Source organism: Elgaria multicarinata, chromosome 1 (genome assembly GCF_023053635.1).
Source record: "Elgaria multicarinata webbii isolate HBS135686 ecotype San Diego chromosome 1, rElgMul1.1.pri, whole genome shotgun sequence".
Classification (NCBI taxonomy): Eukaryota; Metazoa; Chordata; class Lepidosauria; order Squamata; family Anguidae; genus Elgaria; species Elgaria multicarinata.
Window position 1 is genome coordinate 191,401,777 of NC_086171.1, and position 23,624 is coordinate 191,425,400.

General features: G+C 40.7%; 1 protein-coding gene across 1 annotated transcript in view; it reads left to right on the forward strand.

Annotated features, from left to right (window-relative positions):
• Positions 1 to 3,181: 3,181 nt before the first annotated feature.
• The window catches only part of ADA (adenosine deaminase), a 45,673-nt gene continuing 25,230 nt past the window's right edge, over positions 3,182 to 23,624 (forward strand). Inside the window, exons 1-4 of the mRNA XM_063120265.1 lie at positions 3,182 to 3,246; positions 16,815 to 16,876; positions 19,279 to 19,401; positions 23,415 to 23,558. Coding sequence (XP_062976335.1) covers positions 3,211 to 3,246; positions 16,815 to 16,876; positions 19,279 to 19,401; positions 23,415 to 23,558 — 365 coding nt within the window. The 5' untranslated portion in view covers positions 3,182 to 3,210. The remainder of the gene's footprint in view (positions 3,247 to 16,814; positions 16,877 to 19,278; positions 19,402 to 23,414; positions 23,559 to 23,624) is intronic.

Below are 23,624 nucleotides of genomic sequence, written 5' to 3' on the forward strand. Positions count from 1 at the left end.
TCAACTAAATGTGACATTTCTCCAAGAACATATCATCTTTTCTTTCTAACACAAAGAATGCGGAACAATTCTAAAGTTGGATGAGTCTTCCAATTTAACATTAAAAACACACAAAAGGCCTTTGATAATTCAATCTCATTTCAACCACTATTAGTTTTATTCACATGCTTTGTATTAAAGGGCATTCTTGCCTGTCACTTAATTATAACTGTTGAAATTGTTGAATGTACAGCATAGTACATAATTCAAATACCTCATTGTTCATTTGTGTAGAAAGGTTAGTTTAAATAGGGTGATATGAAAAGGAGGACAGGGCTCCTGTATCTTTAACTGTTGTATTGAAAAGGGAATTTCAGCAGATGTCATGTGTATATATGGAGAACCTGGTGAAATTTCCTCTTCATCACAACAGTTAAAGCTGCAGGTGCCCTGCCCTCTTTTAAATCTGGTCACTCTAGTATAGCTCCTGCACCTTTAACTGTTGTGATGAAGAGGGAATTTCACCAGGTTCTCCATATATACAAAATGACACCTGCTGAAATTCCCTTTTTATTGCAACTGTTAAAGATACAGGAGCCCTGTTCTCCTTTTCATATGGTCACCCTAGTTTAAACCTCTTCAGCTAGTATCCTGACAAATAACATACTTTTTGTCAGTGCCTTACAGTTTCTTCCCTATAATATTTCATGATAAGTTCTGAGTGTTTTACTGAAATAACTTAGGGAACTGAAATAACTTAGGGTGACCCTATGAAAAGGAGGATGGAGCTCCTGTATCTTTGACAGTTGTACAAGAAAATGGAATTTCAGCAGGTGTCATTTGTATGTGTGCAGCACCTGGTGAAATTCCCTCTTCATTACAACAGTTAAAGCTGCAGGAGCCCTGCCCCCTTTTGTATCGGGTCAAGAGGAGGTCTGCAGATATTCCAATAAGCTAGACTAGCAGGTGATGTGATGGGTTCAGGTTTTACCTACAGTTTCTGGAGATACCCCCAAGGCTGCTGGGAGGAAGAAAGGCAATTTTTGATCCTCCATTTTTGAAAATAATCAATTCCATTGTTTACTCAGAAAAGTCTCCATTTTGGGTGAAATACACAGACTCCTTTGATAGTGGAAAGAGAAAATACATAGTCTTTATATTAACAAGGCTGGAGATGATTTTAAATGCTGTATGAGGTAAGTCAGTAGAAGACAAACTGGGTAACTTTTATAAAGCTCTTAAGAATTAGGAATTAACTGCCTATCTCAGGCAGTGTTACTATCTTTATTTTTCGGGCAGGGCCCCTGTGCTTTTAAACAGAAATTCAACAATTGCCATTAGTCCTGAAGGGAAGAGCTTCACCAGTCGGGTTTCTGTTTGCCATGCAGTTGTTAAAGACACAATGCAAAGATGACAACTCTGCATTATTCTGGTATTGATATCACTTGATTATTATTATTTATTTATTTAGAATATTTATATACCATTCCCCATTGAAAAATTTTGGAGCGGTGTACAAGGTAAAATGAAAAATAAAAACAGAATAAAACAGTTAAAACAAAATTTAAAAGAAGCAAAAACAGAAATCCAAGGCTGCATGTTAGATATATTATTATATCTACATGCTGACATCACACACACTGTTTTCTGTACCAAAGTGTTTTCCATGTAGGAAATGTGTAATGCATAAAACAGTCTTCTGTAAATTGAGAGGTCTGTCATGTGTGAGGCGTTTGAAACATAAATTCCAAATGACCCTGTTAGAAGCCCGTCTAGAAGTCTCAATTCTTTGACCTCAAGGCTGTAGGCTTTGCAGTCGAAAGGTAAGTGTGGGGTTTCATCAGGACCAGGCATCTGCAAGTAGTTGAAGACAGTTGAGAGCCTCCCCTTATTGCCTTCTTTCATGCTAATCTGCATGTGTGGGCTATAATCAATCTTGCACATTATCAGCTGGAAACTGGTGCAATTTACACCTGGCCAGAGAAACAGCAGCTGCAGGGAGCATTCTTTGCCCCTCAGAAAAAGGGGAAAAAAACTTATCAGAAAAAACCAATACTCAGGGTCAAACTACATGTTACTTTAATGACATCACTGCTAGTTATATCCCGAGACTTTAATATTCTAAAGTGAGTACAGAGGATCTGATCTAGCATTGGGGGTAGAGGGCTTAAATCTTTGCCCACCACTGTGCCCATGGGGTGGGGGAGCAGTTTTTTTGTAATTTATATTGCCAAAAAGTGATCCCCGTATATCTGCCAGAGAAGGAACAGCAGCTTGGGTCTACCTTCCCTGCTGGAAAGAACACCTATAATAATTTTATAATTAAGAATTATTATTATTATTATTATTATTATTATTATTATTATTATTATTATTATTATTTATATAGCACCATCAATGTACATGGTGCTGTACAGATTTTTTCCTCTTCCCACCCCCTTCTTTTTTCCTTTTGTATGTGGACCTTTAAATGTAACCCTGAGGACAAGGAAGACTATCTTATTAATCTTTGCAAAACGCGCTGAGGCAAAAAGCTTTAAGTAAATAACTAATAACCTCATTCATGCTCAAGACAGGCGTTGTCTTCTGGGTTTCCCACATACAAGGTAAAAAGGGGAGTACGAGTTTCCACTATTCCTTGTCTATCACCTGCAAAAAATGAAGAAGCTCCACCTAGCGGTGAGAGAAATGAACTCTATGTATGCTCAGAGGGGCATGTTCCACCAACTTTATACTTTTGTGTGTCTCTGGCATTCTGATAGCTCTGGTTCGAACTGAGCTCTAGAGGACGGGAGGGCAGACCTCCAGATGTTTTGAACTTTAACTCCAAGAAGCCCCTACTTGCATAACTAGTAGTCAGGGATGCTGGGAATTGAAATCCCAAACATCTGGGGATCTACTTTCTGCCCACCCTTGCTCTAGAGGGTCTCTCTCCCTCACACACTTTACATACCTACACCCAAAGGGAAAAACCCTCTTTGCATATGTCGGAGATGAACAGGATCTGCTGCTTTTGGAGCACCTGGCAATGGCCGTGATTGGCACCCTCTGTTATTAGCAGGGAAGCAAAAGCGCTGGGCGGATTCTCGTTTTAGCCGCCCACCCAGCTCGCCAAACCACGAGGCGGGCCGGTCCCTGAAGAGACCGCTGGGCGGAGCCAGCCCTGCACAAGCACGGCAAGGCGGGCTGGCGGCCACAGAAACCCTGACTGGCGGCGGAGAAGGTAGCAGCATGGAGAACTGTACGCCCGTTTTCGACAAGCCTAAGGTGAGCGGACTGCTGGGCGTCTGAGACGCGGAGTCAGCCCTGGCCGTTTTCCTGGGACGCGGAGGAACTGCCCCTGCCCTGGCGAGGGGGTTTCAAGGGTTGACACCGGCCGCGCTTGCCCTCCTGAGACTACCCATAGTCCTCCCTTGAACCTGGAGCGCCACCCCGTTTGCCCTTCTAGGGCTCCGGGGTTCACAGCACAAGTCCCCGAGGCGCGTTTACTCTGGAGTAAGTCCCACGGGGTGGGGGCGTTATGTATGCATAGGCTGGCAGCCTCAGGCGCCCTTGTTGCAATTCCTTCTCAGGCTCTTTTCTTCCTAGTTTCCCCAAGGTAGCAGCACTTCCCCTTTTGCTTTTCTCCAAGCAACCTCCCACCACCACTTATGCACACATGCGCCCCTGGTCCCCATTTTCTTTCCCCTCACCCTCGCCCCTTCCTTGCCTGAGGGCTCTGCCCACTTCGCCTTCCCTTAGCCCCCCCCCTCCCCTGGTCAACCCCTTGCTGGAAACGTGTTTCGAGGTGTTCTGGTGCCTCCAAATGGCAACCCCCACCCCAACTTTGGTGGCAAAACTAAAGCACCGTTTGCTGCCCATTTAATGGTACCTCGAGATTGCTGCCTGGGGTGGGCTACCGCATCCTGACTGATCTGCCCCTTTATCCCTGTATAATCTCTCTTTTATTTTTCCTACCGTAATTGTCCCTCCAAGACTCCATTCTCTCTTGTTTTACTTTATCCCTTCCTTGCTTCAGTTACCCTTCATTTTGCCCTGCTTGTCTGAATTGCTTCGCATCTTTTACATCCTAACTACATTTGCAAATTACCCTTGCAGCTTCCTGTTCTGGGCCCATCTGTCATTTTACTTCATCCACCCCATCACTGGTACTGCTCAAGAGCTTTTCCTTCTATCCTTTCTCTTACCTGTTCTTTGGGATCCAATTCTTTTCTTCCCCACTAGGGTGGGATTTTCCCCTTAAATTTTATTTATTTCTATCAACCTTGGGATTCCCCAAGTATGTTAATACTTCCCTCATTTGCATGGATGGGAGTGTTTTGGCTACAGACGAAAAGGCCATTGGAAAATTATTTTACTTTTAGTATATAGGTTTAACAAGCAGTATTTGTTTTACTGAGATGTCTTTATTATATGATTTATCAGTTATTCAACAGATGCAAGCTTGACGAAATTCGTTTTTAAGTCAGCTGATTTGCTTTTGTCCAGTGATGTGATCTGAATGTATATCTGGACATCCATGTGGATGTTTATATTGACATTTTATAATGTGTGGGTGGGGTTATGCAGTAACCTCTTTGTGCATTTTAGCATCTTCTGTTGCACCTGAACTATTCATGCTAGCTTCAAATATATCATTAGCATATGTATCATTACGTGAAATAGTGATAAACATATACTTTCCTTTGTCTAATATATGTATTTAATCCATTCATAGTGGATCATGACAGGAGGAAGTTAACACACACACACACATATATATATATATATATATATATATATATATATATTGCTAGCTGACAAGATGAAGGCATGTAGTAAATTTAAAAATAGCTTTTGTTTTATGATTTATTGCCATTATGAAGCACAGGATCTTCAGGTTTCTGAACAGATCATTTTAAATGATATTTTGCTTATTTGCTGTCACAATAGTGGCATCAGCCTAATACATGGCATAGATGATGTTATAATTAAAGTTAGAGATTGTTTGGTTTAACTTAGTTGGGGTGATAGTGTGTTGTGCCAGAGACATCTTCTCTGCTAAAGTAATCAGTCAATACTGTATATAACAAAACTATGCAGTACATGAAATAAAGTACACTAGAATTCAATAAAGTACAACATGAATTATTAAGAGGTGGTGGCAGCATTACTAAATCCCTTGGCAACAGATCACAAAACCTTTAAGCCACAGCAATAAAGCAAGCAAAGAGCAGGAAAATCAAAATCAAATGAGAATAGGAGAAAGATCATGAGTAAAGGAAACACTTGTTTCATGGATCAAACTACATTGTACATTACCTACATAACATGCAGTTCCCTATGTATTTTTTCTTTACTCAAAGTAAGTGCAGGGCCCCCCAATCTGGACTGGAACCACAGTGCACTGGGAGTGGACATCTAATCCTTCCCTCCCCAACCATAGCTCCCCACATAATTCCCCCACCCCATGGAACAGTTAGCGAGTGTAAAAAACAAGCAAACCCTATATAAATAAAGCAAAGTGGCAGCTGCCTGCTCCTGTGTTTGCTTACATGGAAGTAAGGGCCACAAGTTTAGTTATTCCCAAGTGAGTACAGCCTTCATTTCATCCCTACTGCAACTTGTGCTTTTGGTGAGTAATTGGTCATTATTCACCAGAGATGGTGGATCTCTGTGACAAGCACACATGAACCACATTGGTGGAATTTCATGCTGCCATTAGCAAAGTTGGGTCCACCAAATGAATTTAGTACACTGGCAACATTCCATTGTTGGATTCCTTCTTGAATGAGCTGGGAGCCAATGCACTATGAGATAGACTAAAAATTTTGTTCCAGTTGGATCCTACCAAAAGTATTGTTCATAACTTCTTTCTAGCACTCTGCAGTTGTGCTATGGAAACTTGAGTGTATTCCTTTAGTTGGTTATGATCTTGCCACCATCTTGAGAACCTGGGGATAGGTAACATAAGGGGCAGGGAGAATTAAAATTAAAGTATTGCAAGAGTCAACTCTATTATGAAAGAATATATTTGTTATAATGAGCTGCTGTTAAGCAAGCAAGCAGAAATCTTATGTAGGTCTTATGAAATAACACCTCCCAGAAATGGGTTTTACTGCTGTGGAGCAGTTGCTGGGACTGTCTTTCTCTAGTGTCTCAGACTACAAACAGTAAAAATGCTGTTCAGACAACACACTAGCGCAAAAACCTTAACCGTCATGGCTTAGCATGTCATCTGTGCAGGGCCAGTATAGAAAGAAGGGCATTCTTGATTGATTTTTAGAAATATCAGGATTGATGGGAGAGAACAGTGTTTATGCAAGTCAGTCCTAGCTTGCTAGATCGTAAGATGAACCTTGTTGGATCTCATTTCCCTTGGGAAACCTGCAAGTAGGACATCAGGGCAACAGGAGTCCTCTGCTATTTATCCTCTAGAATCTGGTATTTTGACATTCCATATAGCTATCCTAGCTAATATCCATTGACAAACCTATCCTCCATTAAATTGTCTGACTAATCCTGCTTTAAAGTTATCTAAGCTAGTGGTCATCACCAAGATTCCTGCATTGAGCAGGGGGTTGGACTTGCTGGCCTTATAGGCCCCTTCCAACTCTACTATTCTATGATTCTATAAGAGCTTTTATACACAAGGAGTACATTGTGGGCTCATGATTCCTCACTCATTCCTCACTGGTAGTTTGTGGGTGCTTTACATGACATTGGCATACTCCAGGGCCTCTCCTCTTCTTTGCAACCATTTCCATGACTTTTTAAAAAAAATATCAAGGAAAGTCTGGTATTATCTGGAAATAGAGGAATGAAACCCTGGTGTAGTTGTGCAATTCTTCTATAACATGGTGGAATGGAATATATAGAAAGGCAGAGAGACAGGAAACCCAGGGTGGGGGGAATATGTGAAAAGGAGCTGATCTTAATCCTCAAAGGATCTGGAAGCAGAAGCCTCGGTAAAATGGTGAGTTAAAAGTCTAATGTAGAGAAGCCCCAAGTCTTCTGACTGTGAATTTTATACTTTTAATATGTGTGAAGAAGTATTTCTTTTTCCATCTATGTCTTATTTATAATTCGATGAACCTCTATTCTCTTCGTCATTACCCTATTTCTTCGATTCTAAGACACATTTTTTCCCCATATAAAAATGGGGTGCGTCTTAGAATTGCGGGTGTGTCTTAGGGTTTTTTTTCTGTTGGTGGTACTGAAATTAGTGTGCGTCTTACTATCGATGGCGTCTTACATACGAAGAAATACAGTAGTTGTTTGTCGTGGTCCCTTTTATTCTAACTTATAAAGCCCCAAATTCTTAGCCTTTCCTCATAGGAAAACTGCTCAAACACCTTGATAATTTTTGTTTTCCTTTTCTGCGCCTGTTCCAGATTGATGGGAAATGTACAAAAAGAGGAAACAAAAAACTGAAGGGACATTTTGGACCTATACTGTCAATAAAAAGAGACCTAGGAAGATCAATTAGCCCTGCTATGCACCACTGAAAAGCAGGATAAAAAAGAATGTTTCCAAGTGGATGGTTTTTTTGTCTAGAACAGTACATGTTCTGAACTACTGGCTGTCTTCAATGGGATACAAAGAAATATTTGGCTTATAAAATTGGCAATACTGCTGCTCTTTACTTAAAGAGATTAGGGGTGAATGTAGGTCCTAAACTCATTTCTTGTATCAATGAAGGAAAGTATATGTAAGTTATTTAGTGTGAAAACCACTGGCCCTGGTCTTTCAAGTGCACCTACTTCTTGCATTATTCTTGTGAGTACTCTCATTGACGTCACAAACTGAGGAGGAATCATCTGCTTTCTGCTGATCCTGCCTCACACAGACTGAGTGATGTTGGCTAGAAGGTTCAGAGTAGTCAGTACGCACCCATAAGAACTTTCAGGATCAAACTTTGATTTTCCCTGTTGTATTTATGTATAACATCTAAGAGTTATAGGTCTCCTGCTCGGAATTTGTTTATAAAAAGATTTATCCAATATCAGCAACAGTCATGTAATCATAGATTGAGACTTTCAGACTTGAACTGAAGATGTGCAATTGTTTGGCTGCAGTTGCGAGAATTTTAAGAAGATTGCTCTTGATCTTACAGAATTTTAGTAGGTGGCATGGAACACACTCTGCGAAACTTTTTTTATTTGCGGATTTAATTGTAATACAAATAAATCTATTTAAAGTGGTATTGTAGATTAAACTATGGGGGGAAATGATGTATCACATGTACATTTGGAGAAAGAGCAAAATACCTCACCACAAAATCGCATTATGCAATTCTTGATAGATGAACTTATTCCTAAGGGAAATTACTAAAAAGCATTGAATATTTTAATATATCTTCCTGTAGCATAAATCTGAGATAAATGAAAATCTGGTTTATATATTTTATGTCACTTAGGGCACAATCCTACAGATGTTTAGACAGGAAAAAGTCCTACAGCTTCTAGCATTCCTTAGTCAGACATGCTAGCCGGGGAATACTGGGAGCTGTAGGACTTTATTCGGTTTAAACATGCATAGGGATTGCACCCTTAGGCCTTTTGCAAGGGGGTAATTCTAGTTTATATGAATCAAAGTGTGTGCATTTCAGTCTTATCCTATACTTCATTGTCTAGACTAAAATAGAAAGATCAAATGTTCTCGAAGGTTTTAAAAGTAAGAAATCTCAACTAATTTTACTCTGTCCTATGCAGCATAGTGCATGAACCAGAAAATCATCAACTGACAGTTAGTTAGATTAATTTATTTACAAAGCAATAAGTTTAAATTGACTTGGCAGCTTCCAATCCTGCTAAGGCCCAAGGCTTTCTAGCTGCAACCCTCTTTTGGTGTAACTGGGATTTTCACTACTGTAGTTGGTGAGTGATCGTGCAGGGTTTTGATGGTGGATTGGGTGCCTCCCAAATGGGGAAGTCTGTGTATGAAGTTTGGTCCTGATCCTGCAAAGTTCCAAGGAAGTCCATGAAGACTGGGCAACGGTGCCACTGCTTGGGCGGGAGGACTGCAGTAGGACAGGGGATGGTGACAGGAAGGATCAGATTGGGAAAATTGCCCAAATAAGCTACACACAGTACCTTATTTATTAGCTGGGTAGTGTGGCGAGGCATTGTGGACTAATTCTAAAATAAGCTACTGTGCGTAGCTAATCAAGCCATTGTGCAATCAATAAAACTTCAATAAAGAAACCATTTTAAAGTAAAGGTAGTTATCTAAAGAAAATATTTGCCCACTCCTTAACATAGTAAAAATATTTAATCTATTCTGAAAATACGATTAACTTCTTGGGAGGGCAAACAGTTGTTACCTTGTAGAATTAATAGTGTCCTAAATGAATTCAGTGTTTCCTTAGTACTGGCCAATCATGCGTGAATGCTCCAAAGTTCAGGTTGGACATCTTTTTAATTCTGGTAAATGACAAATTCATAGTTGTCTGTCGTTTGGATCCAGAGTGGCTTTTGCAAACCAAAGGGCTTCTATTTGCAGAAGGGACGTGGATCCAGTAAAGTATCCTGCTGTAGGAATGGGGTCAGGCAGTGTTTGCCAGTTCTCTCTTCCTCGTGCAGCCCGCTCACGCAACCTCCCATTCTTCATCGTGGTCTCTGTGCATTACACATTTGGGCTCTGCACCTGCAGAGATGAATGCACAAATGACTGTTCAAAGAACCACAGTTATTATTATTATTATTATTATTTATATAGCACCATCAGTGTACATGGTGCTGTACAGTTACAGGTAAGCAACCTGTTCTTCTGGCCTGCAGCATTCCCAACCTTCTGGAATTATAAGGTGGTAGTGGTCTGCAAGAGGAGATGACAAACAGGCAAAACTTCACGGAACACAAACTGGCAGGAACTCTGTATCCAAGTGTGTAGTTGTTTTCCATAGCTGGATTCCATAGCATAAGAATTGAAATATGGGCAAGGCAGTAGCACTTACTGTATTCTGAATAGTTATATGCAAGGTATCATTTTAACTTGAAAGCTAACTAGCTCTCAGGAAGAGTGAAAGGTAGCTAAATTTCAGGTGGGTATAGGTTGGTTGTGAATGTATGTTCTGTGTGAATGGTATACTAAAATCCCACACAGGCGTAATGAAATACCTCTCACTTTGTGTTAAATTATTACCAAAATGAACATAGAGACTGAAAGTATTTGTCTTTTTAACAAAGCCTTTCTCTCGTATAATATATGTGTGTATACTTGAGATTTCTCTATTTTTCTATCATGCCTGATGAAGTCAGAGTAATTTTAAAAATTGTGTACAGTATCATAATGGATGTTAGTGCAATCCATTATAAATCTGTACCTAATTTCTATTTTTATATTTTTTTAAGAGACACTTAGCTTCAATCTAATGGTCCCAACACTTTGTTGGGCCATTATAGCTTAACAGTATTGTAACTTGACTACATGTTCTAAACATGTAACATATGAAGTTCCCAGAAGCAAACATAGTGGAGCAGGGATGATAAGAACATGGAGATCTCAGGTGAGTTGCCTTTCTTGTGGTTTTGTTCAGCTATGACATTCCAGGGAGATCTCTCAATCTGGCATAAACCAAACTCCTCAATCCTTGGTATGAAGTCCTGCTGAGTTCAGCAGTGCTTATTCCTGAGTATGTGTGCTTAGGAGAGCAACCTGAGATTTAGTTTGCTCTTCCACTTTTCAGTGGAGAGGTTGAAATGAATGGATGGAGCTGTGTTGCATTCATTTCAATAGGGTAGCTCCCCCGTCTTCCAATTCTTAACCAACCATTCATTCTCGGGATGGATCAGGTAGTTTTGCAGCCATTACATTCATTTGTCCTTGAGCATGTCTACACCAGGCGATATCCCGGAGATCATCTCTGTGCGTCCACATGACACACAGGGATCCCGGAAGCAGGAAGGGATGATCCCTCCATTTCCCCGGGATATCGCCATACCCTTTTTTCTCTGTTTTTCCCGCAGTCCCGGGACAATCCCAAGAACTGCGGGTGGTGTGGCTGCCTGTCCTGGCTTCCTCCCTCTTCCCCGTGAGTAGCGGGGGACATCAGAGGGAAGGAGCCGTGTTCAGGAGAGTCCAGGGCCATCAGGGGAGCGGGCTTGGGACTTTTTTCTTTTTTAAAAAATCTTACTTTTGCGCTGGAGCGCAGGTGCATTCCAGTTCCTGTCTTTTTTTAAAAAAAGAAATGGCGAGGCATGATGTTCTTCTTCTCTGGACGTCACATGCCACGTGTGAATGCAGGGGGAGGATCTCGCAATCAGCATATCGCGAAATCCTCCCCCTTCCCTCCCGGATCGCAGGGAGGTGTAGACATGCCCCTTTTCTTCTAGCTGGGAGGAGGAGGGGTGTACACAAGCTCAAGACAATAGTTATTAAGTTCTCCCTGGAAATTTGTGTCTGAACAGGCCCTTGGCAATTCACCAGAGGCTTGGCAGCGCTCCTTTAAACCATTGGGAGGCTAAGTGGTTGTGCCAATATACCAGTTCATTTGCAAGGTGCTGCTGCTTTCACTTATAAAAGGGTTGGACATAGTTCTATTTCAGTTGGACAGCCTGTGTATATATGTCAGGTTGTAATTAATGGAACTGGTTCAGTGGGAAAATGTTCTAGATTAATGATCTAGTGTTATAGACCGTGAACTTGTTAACATGCTAAAACCTTGCAAGCATAACAGTAGTGTGTTGTACACTACAATTACTATTGTTCAGCTTTGTAAATCTGTCTTGTGACTTCTTCGATCCCATCTGGGATAACTTGTATCTTTCCGCTGCAGTTAGTACGACTTCATGCATGTCCTAGGAGTACTATTCTTTAATGTGCTCTAATTTCTTTAGTTAGGAGGGAAAAGAGGGAGAATGAAATTCTTACATCACATGAGTTAGGGACTATACTCTGCATGTAGTTCAAATATATACTTATCAGTTAGGATAACAATTTACTACAATAGGACATTTGATGTCAGGGTAGTCCCCAAAGACCTGTCAATATTTGAGCGAAGTGGAGAGATGGCTTAACCTAATCTAACCTGCTTTCTTGGTTGTATTAGGCACTAAGTACACTTGACTGCCTTCAGTGATGCAGCTTCTCTGCGTACTTAGCTCGGCAGGAGCCTGTTCAGCAGCTTTGTACAGCACTGCAGGGAAATACGACAGGCAAGAGTCCTCCTGAATACCGTGTAGAATGCACAGCTTCATTTATAGACCTGGGTGACTAGCTTGTGTGGCTGCCCACAAAGGGACTTCGAACATATCACAAATAGGCATAGCACCACCTAATGCCACATATGAAACAACTGTTGAAATGCAGAAGTTTCAAAAGTGATTTGGGATGTGGAGTTTATGGGTGTCTGTTGTTCAAAGAATTCAAAATCCCAGAGTCTGTGTCTTGGCTTGTACTGCAGGACAAAGTTGTTTGGATTTTTGTTTTCAAGCATTACATTGTGGATTTATCAAGCCCAGAGCACAATAAGTAGCCGATAAATAATTAGCGTTATCCAATGAGTGTTTATAGCACACTTGTTACTGGCTGCTCACAGGTATTCATGGGTCCTTTTGACGATGATGTCTGACTCCCGCATATCTCCCGCTTCTGCACTTTTCTCGTTTTTTTAAAAAAAGATCCAGAGAATCTGTTTTTTGGGGGGATGTAATGATACTTGCTGCCATTTCCTGCTGTGTACAGGAGAAGCAGCACTATAAAAATGCCCACTGAATGGGGCATGTGGTCATTGCTTGCTTCCTCTTTCTTTCCCGTGTGAAGAAAGAGGAAGCTGCTCGTCCCTATTGTGGGACAGAAGCGGGAGGCAAAGCAACGGTAGGGAAACCCGATTCCCCCCCTCATCTGATGAGGCTCAATATCTTCTACGTAGAGCAGCTTTGGTATCTCAAGGGATGGGATGTTTGATTTTTATATATATACTGATCATGGGTCAGTGATTGATTTAAAGTCAGAATTTTTGCTGCTTATTTCTAACTCACATCCTGTTCTCAAACTAGTTAAATTCGTATTACTTCTGATTCAAAGTTTTTTATTAAACTTTATTTTCCAATCTAGGAAGCTTTGGCTGTTAGGATTGGAGATGTCATGGTGAATAGTGTTACTTTAACCCCACTTCTCGAAGTGGTGAAAGGTTCTAGCAGGTCAGCACTTACTCAGGTTTAGTGTCCTTTGGAATGAGGTTATTTTGAGGCTTACGGTGTTTTGTAATATTTGAAAACAGGTTGAATGACTACATCAGTTTCATACATTAAAACCAGGAACAGGGTCAAACAGTTCAATGTAGAAACAGGAAGACAGAACTTTAACCCACACTAAAAACCTAAGGCAATAAAAATATCTTAGCTTCTTGCCTGAAACTTAAAAGACAGGGGACCTACTGAATCTCTCTAACCATGGACTTCTCTGACTCTTAGGGCTCATCTCCGCCAAGCAGGATATTCCACTATGAAAGCAGTATATAAAAGGCAGGAGCCACACCAAGCAGGATATAGCAGTATGTATGTGTCAATGGGCCCCAACAGTTGTCAGTGCACTTCAATACCATTATAAAGCAGTAGTGTGGCTTCTGCCTTTTATATACCGCTTTCATAGTGGAGAATCCTGCTTGGTGTAGATGAGCCCTTAGCCTGCAGCCTTCGTTTGTTCCTTCATAAGCACCTAGATTATCTGGTGTGAAGGAGTTCTGCTCCCTTTTCCAGTACTTTTTCTACTGGAAAGTTTTTCTACTTTTTCATGTATCAAGAAGCAGTTGTTTAACTATTAGTTCCCATAGAAGCACACCACCTGTACTTTCCTTAACAAAACACAATGTTGTCTGGCAACTTTGACTTGGAATTTCTAAAGAACTGTTGCAGTCATTCTGACAATTCCCACAAATTTATAACAATAGATTGGACAGGAGGATTCCCCCCACCAGTTGTTTACCAGAAGGGGAAGTTGCTAGCATACCCATGATGAGCTATGCAGTTTCTCTATACAAAATCAGATGACTCTTTACAATGTGCAGACAAGGGGCAGGCAAGTGAACCAGGGAATCTGATGTATTTGTGGCTCCTTTTTTGGCTTGTTTGGAGACTACTACACTTCGCCCAGCCAAATTGCTTTTCTCAAATTACTCTTCATTGTTGCTGTGTAAGCAGAGATTGTACAGAGACATGAGACAGTTTTCCCCTTTGAAGAAGAAAGTATCTTTATGCAGTCAGCCGAAAGCAGAGGTAATTGGCTGGTGGGTTTAGAAGTTAGTAGTGATACTGAACACTTGAAGTCAGTTTTGCAAAGAATGACAACAGCACTTTCTTGTAAGCCAAATAGAAATAAATACTTTGTGAGGCTTTGTTTATGACTCCATGTCAAGTAAACAATTTAATTTAATCATTTGTTCTGTTAGACCAGGAGTAGTCAACAAGTGGCCTACAAGCTACCTCTCCTTGGACTCTTTTGCGTCCCCCACTCACTGCTGCTGCCCCGTGGAAATTTGGTGATGCAGCAGCACAAAAAGTGCCAAATTTTACTTGTAAACAAGACATGCTTTCCCTGTGCGCTTTATTTTCAAGCAAAATCTTGGGGCAGGGGCAGGATTGGTACTGCTGTGCCACCAAATTTTGGTGGCAAATTTGCCAGTAAGAGCCAGGGTGTGGATCCCAGAGATACAATGCAACTTCCACACTTATTTATTTATTGCGTTTATATCCCGCCTTTTTTCCTCCAAGGAACCCAAGGAGGCATACATAATCCTCTCCATTTTATCCTCACAACAACCCCCCTGTGAGTTAGGTTGGGCTGAGAGTCTGTGACTGGCCCAAAGTTACCCAGTGGGTTTCCATAGCTGAGTGGGGACTAGAACCCGGATCTCCCAACTACCAGTCCAACACTTTAGCCACTACACTACACTGGCTCTCACTTAATTGTTGATGTTGCTCAGCCCTGTACTAGATCTGTGGTTTTATATATATAAAAAAACCTCAACGCATCAAATCGTTGTGTGAATCTGAGTGAACGCTTTGTTACTGCAGTTCAACTTAAAGCAAGAATTCAAGAACTCATGCTTCCCAGGTTTTCACAGACATCCATTGCTGCTTCCTGTTCTTTCTCTAGTCATAAGATCTTCTATGTGGCATGGCAACTCTGTTCCAACAGACCAAACTCAAGCTAAACTATTTGGAAGAAGTTACAGATAATATTTTAGCAACTAGGCTGTAAGCCTGGTGATCTCAGAAATAAACATGGTGTTTTCCACTCCCATGACTTTTGGATACATTTCAGGGATTACTTGTTTTGGGCCACCTTTTCATGAGGCACTAGTGGTTCAAGGGAAACCATTCAGTGATCTGAAGTAGTGGGCCTGAAGGTCCTGTTTGCATACTTTCCAGAGAGGTTCGTTCAGTTTTTAATGCAGTAAATGTATAACTGTCTCTAATTTGTTGCAGGGGATCCAAGAGTATGTTCATCAAGGTACTGCTTGTATCATGGGCATGCTGCATTTCCCCAGCACATGTATTTGTCACTGAGAAAATACCATTTCTTCCCTGGGTTGCACATCGGTAGCCATTGCGAATGTTGTGTGGAATATGTCAAGTGATAACACTTCACCCTTCCTCATACACCTGTACCACTCTGAACATTTGGGTATTATTTTAATTCTTTAGCACCCGATTTCACTATTCAAGAGCAGGAGCACTTGAAAGAAAGAGAGCAGAAAATCATAGAAAAGCCATTTCTGAAGAAAATTCTTCTTCTTGATATCAGCGTATAGCCTGTTAAGCAGAAAGACAAGCATTTTTAAATACCTCACATCTTTTTCTAAAGCTGATAGTGTTATTGTCTCTTCTTTCTTGCAGAAAGAACTTGCAATGTTCACTTCACCTTGTTTAGCTTTTCCTTTTTAGTTTTTACAGACCTACTGCTTATTAGGTTTGCCTTTATTCTTCTGAGGTGGCAAATAGAAATTCAAATCTGTCCCCCGCCCTTTAATTTATATAATCCACTGTAGCTAAGTTGTCTTCGTTCCATTTCCAGAAATAATGCCACCATGATGTTGAGTTCTGTACATTTAATTATTTCTTTGTTACTGCTTGTTATGCTAATTTGTAGGGGTTCTTTGTGTCACCATACTGGAAACTGCAATGAGGCTTATAATAGAGAAAATTGAATTCATCTGGGCTGGATGGTATTTATAAATCCATTGGTGTGTTTTCCCTGAATTTTAAGTAGATTATATGTGAGCGATCGACCAGATAGGAAAGAGGGGGAAACTGAAGACTTTTTGTGGCTAATAAATGCCAATAAAGCTTTGTATCAGTCCAAAACAATGAGGTAGTGAAGTAAAGTGCCTAGAAATTTGAACCTAAACTGGGGACGGTTGGGTTTAAATCCGTCCATGGCTACAAAGGTTACCAGGTACCTCACAAAGTTGATGCAAGGATAAAAGTTAAGACGCCATGTATGCCGCCTTGAGTTGTTTGGAGAAAGGTCGGGATACAAATTTAATAGATAGATATTGGACACAAAGGTAGTCCACAGGTTCTATGTGTTCTCAAGAGTCTGGTTACATAGTTTTGCTCTGTGAAAAGTAGCAACGAGAATTCTGAATACTCCTTTAGAGAAAAAAAAGTAGGTCAATTTATGTATATGCAAATAAATGCTTGTTTATTTTTTGTCCTGGAAGTTAGTACTGTTCCACTAGTGATTTTGAACTTCACCAGTTTCAAAAGTTGTTTGAATTTTGGAGATAGGGAAAGAGTGTTGCCATGCTATGAACTAAGAAGCTCACTTGCACGCAAATAACTGACATTGGATATGCTTTTCCACCTTTATATCACAATAGTTTTCACATCTATTCATCTTTGTTGCAGGTAGAACTTCACGTCCACTTGGATGGATCTATTAAACCAGAAACTATTTTATACTTTGGCAAGTGAGTGAATGGTGTTGGGTTTGGGTTCTCTCCTCCCCTTGTTTAAAAAATGGTAGTATATTAATAGTTGGTATTGCATGCAAAATATTATTTATTTATTTATTTATTTATTTTATTGCTCCCATAGCTAGGGCTCTCTGGGCGGTTTACAGAAATTATGTGATGATTCTGTTTCCAGACAAATGAAATATAATATCTGGTCCCACTTTCCTGGTAATCTGTATTTTGTCGGTTAGAAAGCAAGGTTCAGTTGTTCTAGAACAAGCAAGTGTGCTTTGGTAGAGAAAGTGGATGAGCAGCACAATCCTATGCCTGTTAACTCGGAAGTAAGTCCTACTATATCCAATGGGGCTTGTTCTCAGGTAAGTATGCATTGGATTGCAATCTGAAAGTACAGTACTGACATGGTTCCCTCTATCTGAACTGTCCCTCAAACCCACACCCCGAATTGAGAGGCTGTGAGAGTCAGGAAGGAAAAGAAGCAAACTGAGAAGAGTGTGAAAGCCAGGTTCTACCACAGGTGTCTAAAATTCCATTCAGTGTCACTGGTAATGACTGATGTGATTGAAGACTTAAGAACATAAAGAGAAATGATGTATCAAACCAAGGGTCCATCTAATCCAGCATTCTGTTCCCACAGTGACCAGCCAGCTGTTGACAGGAAATCCACAAGCAGGACATGAGTGAAACAGCACCCTCCCGCCCTTGTTTCCTAGCAACTGGTGTACATAGGCATAGCCTTCTCCCCTAGGAATTTGTCAAACCCCTTTTTAAAGCCATCCAAATGGGTGGCTATCACTGCATCTTGAGGTAGCAAATTCCATAGTTTATGCAGATGTACTTCTTTTTAGGTGTCCTGAATCTCCCACCAATCAGCTTCATGGGATGACCCCGGGCTCTAGTATTCTGAGAGAGGGAGAAAAATGTCTCCTATCCACTTTCTCCACAACATGCATCATTTTGTACACCTCTGTCATGTTTCCCCTTACTTGCCGTTTTTCGAAGCTAAACAATCTTAGCTGTTGTAACCTTTGTAAACATTTTAGTTGACCTTTACTGCACCTTTTCCAGCTCTACAATATCTTTTAAAGTGCTTTTTAAAGACTATTTCCAAATCTGAAAATCTGTTTAAAAGTTAAGAGGACATTTGCAAATACTAGCGGATTATAAATATGATTGAACCCCACTATTACAGCAAAATGCTAGGTAGCATTCAGCTGATGGACAGCAGTGGGAATGAGGCTTATACAATCGGTGTAAATTCAATAACAACAAAACACTTGTGTTTCAATGGGAATTGATAACCATCATATAAGGCCACTGTTCTGGAATTCCTAGGAATTTGCAAAAGGGACTTACCAAGCCAATAGTGAGGTGATTTTGTTTACTGAGGCACTCGTTCAATTTTCTTGTGCCAAAGAAATAGAAGTAAAGGTCAGGAAACATCTGGATTGCAGGAGTATGGTTCCCTGGCAGTGTTCCTCTAAGAAAGGAAGTGTCCATGTTACTTGATTGATAGTGCTGAATTTTAAGCTTAAGGTTTAGCTGGGGACACAAGTTCTACATGACCATGTTCTAATTTCTTTGTTCATAAAACCAAAATCCTACGTATTGTATTCCACTTACGTGCCTTGTTCTTTTGGTGTTTGCAGATTGTTGCCTTTTCTTTCTTTCTGGGGTGTGTGCTGTTTTGAGTGCTCTCTTTCACTTCTCCCCACCCCTTACCAACTGAAGTGGATTTTTTGTGATTTATAGAACACTGGTAGGGAGGAGCATTTGGACTGCATCATAAGGGGTAGCTGGGTACAGTGTACAGAGTAGAAGTTTACCTGCACTCTTTTTAGTTTCTTGTAGGAGAACTAACCCCAAGCTGTCAGATTAGCCTCCTTTAACGTAAAGTAAAGAAATTTTGTTTTATTATGTAAAAGTGAAGAGAAGACAATAGGAGTTCTATACAATGAACCTAATGCTGTGTTTCAAAGCATACTTATAGGGTGTTTCCAGATGAGGATTTGATCCTGCCATTGTTCATTCATGAAGTTTTTTATGGGTGGGGGCTGACATTGTTTTCCATTCGTAACGATCCTGTGCTTTTCCACCATGTCTTCTGTCTTTTTTTCTTACTGCAGAAAATCTGTTAAGGAGAAAAAGATGGAATTGCTGCACAATGCCTTCTCTTTGGTAGCGCTAGGAGCCCTCTGTCTGGAAGCACCCATAGTTTTCTTAGTACATAAGACAAAGGGGTTATAGACTCAGCTGTAAGCTTAGTCAGTGACTGCAGGACAAATGCCCTGGTCTCTCTGATGATTGATTTTCTTCATCAGCATACTAGACAGATTCAATTCAGAACTAACCCAATCAAGCCTTTAGCAGCTGATGCATGTATTTTTTAAAACTTCTAGGAAAAGGGGAATACAGCTCCCAGAAGATACATTAGAAGGCCTCCTACAACATGTTATTCTCAAAGAGCCATCCAGTCTCACAGAGTTCCTAGCAAAGTTTTCTCTCTACATGCCAGTAATCGCGTAAGTAAAGCCATTTGATCTGTCTTAACCATTGTCAAAGTTTGGATGTTTCCAGCTTAAGGCTTCCCTGTTTTCTTGTCTATCAGAACATTTGACCAAATAAGCATAAACTTTAATTTGCAAAGTTGTATAGAGATCAGTGCCATTATTCCTACTGAGAATGTAACAGCTGATGACTTGCTGGTGCATGGTGACCCTGTACCTTCAACCATTAGCTAAGTGAAAGGAGCAATTTCTAAGGGCATGCAAAAACTTGTCTTCGTTTTGAAGCCCTGTGTGGGCAGCTTTAGAACAGCTGTTGTAAAAGATGAGATTCATTGGAATCAGTACAACGTGTTGCATACTGATCTTGACACTAACACAGTGCTGGTACAGATTGTGTGAGCAGTACTCCTAGGGCTTCCTGACTTGGCGTTGTAGATCAAGGCTCAGTTCAGACAACATGTTTCTTTAGAGTGGTTTTAGAACTCCACGGTGGAGTTTTTACACCACCGTTGATGTTATCTGGAGGGAAAACTCCACCCCAAGGTGGAGGTGGTGTTTTTTTTAGAAAACACTCCATGCTGAATATCCATGCTGTGCAGAGGAGATTTCCTGCACAAGCGCTGCGTTGAATGTTGCGTGGAGGGCTCTGTGTAATTTTCTGATGTGCTGAGTTGACTGTCCCCACTGGCTACAAAGTTCTCTGGCAAGAGTGGCAAAAGGAAGAAGTGGGAGAGCCGCTGGGATTCTTTTTTTGCAGCAATGGCTGATGGGATACCATCAGGAGGACTGGGGGAGTAGAGATGGTGGAGGAACTGTCAATCAAACGTATTGTGTTTGATTGACAGGGAGCCCATGAACTCAGCCATTGAGTGGAGTTTTTCCACTGCGTAGAGAAACATGTTGTCTGAACTGAACTCATCTCTTCCCAGTAAGTAGCATTCTTATTCTTGAATTCTGGACCATATTCCATTCTTCCCAACCATTTGTCCCAGATTTTGTTGGACTACAATTCTGGTCATCCCTGACAATTGGTTGTGCTAGATGGGGCATTATAGGAATTATAGGCTGGGTTCACACGGCATAGTATCCTGTGGGTTACTAGCCACAATGGGTGGTCATGTCATCTGAACCCAGATTGCTTTTTGCAGGGTGGCTTATTTTTGGGAAACAAGCCATCCTGACAAGCTATGGCTTGTTCTAAGGCTTGTTCGACCCACAGTGGATTGACATGTTGTATGAACCTGACACAGCAATTTCATTGTAGGTTGCGGGGACTGCCTCTCCGCCAATACCCAAGCAGCACTTCAAAGTGCCCGTTACTGGTTCTCCACCCTTATTATTTTTATTTTTTCTGTCCCAGTCATTTGAGCAAATCTCTTCAAGTTTTGTTTGTTTGTTTGGTCTTTGAGAAGTGCGCAAATGCACTCTTACAGCTGTCCTATATGTGCGGTCTTGCCTGGTCAATTTCCTAGTCTGTTTCAGCTGTCAAAGGCAGCAAAAAGGATTAGATAGCAGACATGGACACTGGCAAGGCAAGACTGCATATATGCTGATTTTATTTTCAAAGTTGTGGAAATTTGCTCATTTTGGGAGACTGGGAAATATACACCAATTTCATGGCTGGGAAGTAAATGGAGGGGAATTTTGTGCAAACCTACTAGCTGGAAAGTAAATGAAGGGGAACATTATTCAATTGTAGTAACTGCTACTTCAACTTTGCTTTTAGCAAAGTGGGGGACGCTTGTCTTCCAACTTAAAGTTTAATGGAGGTGGAGCGGGGATTTACAGTGAGCAACACACTTCCCTTCTCCCATGACATCAATTCCTTCTCCTTGGATCTTTTACGCTTTTAGCAGGTATGCTCCCACTGGAGCTTAAAGAATCACTTGGGGTGATTGATTGAATGTGGAGGGACTACTGCTTCATCAGATCTAACTTAACATGGTGTTTAGATGATCAGCAGAAGAAACAATGCATTATGGTTGTTTCCCCTGCCCTGGACATGCCAGCCGCACAACCAGCATGTTGCCGTGTTGTCTAAATGCAGCACGACGGGGGGCAGCTTCTCACCCACCTCGCAACCTGTAATGCAGACCATGGGTTGTAGAATGGGTAAGAAGCTAGCCCTGCCATGCTGTGCTAGGTTCAGCTGACCTGACAATTTGTCACGTGGCAAAGGTAATTAGGAAAATGCTGGTCATAGGACATGGAGACAGGGAAAATAACTCATGCTGTGTTGTTCCCCCCACTGATTGTCCAAACCCGGTCAACCCATATTTGACATTTATATAGAGCATTTCAAGTGTTATTCACTTATTCATTTGCACATATGGTGTTCAGCACTCTGAATTCAATAAGGGCTGCATAAATTCAACAAGTGTTAGATAAGCCTTCTCATTTGTAGTGTCTACTATGTGGAATTACCTCCCCATTGAGATCAGGCAGGATGGAGTTCTTGCCAACAGTGTAAAGTACATGTGTTTGTCCAGGAGTTTCCCTAACTGCTACCTGGCTATTATATTGAGATTTAATTGTTTTATCACGGCTTCATTGTTTTAATGACTGATTTTATTATAATTTTATCATGATTTTATCTAGTAAACAATTTTGGGATTCATTTTTTTAAATGCAAAGCAGCATAGAAATTCTCTAAAGAAATAAAACATTTTTTGTAGCTATAAAGTTCAGGTCAGCCTTCTGTTTCTTTTGAAAGAGAAAATGCAGGGGACAAATGTAATCTATTGAATCTGTTAATTCATATCTTAATACAGAAGTGATTGGCTAGCAAGACCATTTGGGAGGAATCATGGCATTGTGATATAAGGGCACCTATCCTGTGAGTCTGTTCAGATGCAACAGCAAATAGTGACTTATGTTATCTGCATGGCCTCCTCCCCTTATGCAGCACTGAGGTCTGCTGTTTTGTTCAAACTACACAAATTATAGTTCACTGAAACAATTGCTTGCCCAGAATTCTGGGTTTGATCCTAGCTTGTGATCCCAGATTGGAGACAAATGATTGTTTGAGTGAACTGTAGTCTGCCCAGTTTGTACTAACAAGCAAGCTATGGCTTGCGAAAAACCCAGATCGAGGTTAAGAAATCAAGGGGAGAAAGCAAGTGTGAGTCTCATGCAAGCAATGTCGAATCATGGTTTGAGTTTCATCTGCATTGTCACTGTGCACAAATGCTAATAACTGATGAAGGAAGCCACAGAGCTCAAAAATTGGGAGAAGTAACTGACATGTCTTTCTTAGGACCCACAAAACCTCTTGGTAACCCTGTAAGTTGTTTGCTTAGGCATTGATACAATTGGCTCATACCATTATTTTTTTGAGGTCCCAATATAGAACTGACTCATCACTTAGAGATATTACTTTGGCTCTCGTGAATAACAAAAATGACAGATTTTGATTAATAGAAGCAGGACATTGGCAAGTATAGTTCGTGTTGGTTCCAATTCAAAATCGGTGCAGGGCTCTGATCCAGAAAGTCCTGAGTACGCTTTGCTGTTTGTTTCACTCTTCATCTAGAATTAAATCCACTTTTCCCCAACTCCTTCATATAAACCTGTGTGCCTTGAAGTGCAGAAAAGGATTGGAAAGATTCCCTGTTGTAACTAAGTGGCTACTTACGTATCTTGAATTTCCGCATTAACCTGTATCTGAATACCTCAAGTTCAAATAGGAAAAAAAAATTCTATATTAATGTCAAACATAGCTTAACCATTGCACCATATTTTGGAGGTTGGAATTGGATCAGACCATGCTTGATTTACTATATGGTTTTAATTATTGTAAGCCATCTTAAACTTTTTTTGGAAAACCAGGTTATCAATATACTAACTAAAATGTTATTGAGCTGTGGTCAGATTAGGCTTGCAAATTTGCAAGGACTTGTGTTGGTGAAGTTTAGAATTCAGTCTGCTGAGAAGCACTCACTCCCACTGTACTGCAGATCTATGTTTTACAAGCTCTTCATTGTTAATTGGCTACCACTGTTGTAAAAAACAAGTTTCTACATTTACAGGGGGGACCGTGAGGCTGTGGAAAGAATTGCTTATGAGTTCGTGGAAATGAAAGCCAAGGAGAATATAATCTATGTTGAGGCCAGGTACTGTCCTCACTTGCTTGCCAACTGTGGAGTGCATCCTATCCCCTGGAACCAAGAAAAGTGAGTAACTTTTTAAATGTGTAAGAAAATACAATGCAAAATAACCCTCAAAATAAGCAAACATCT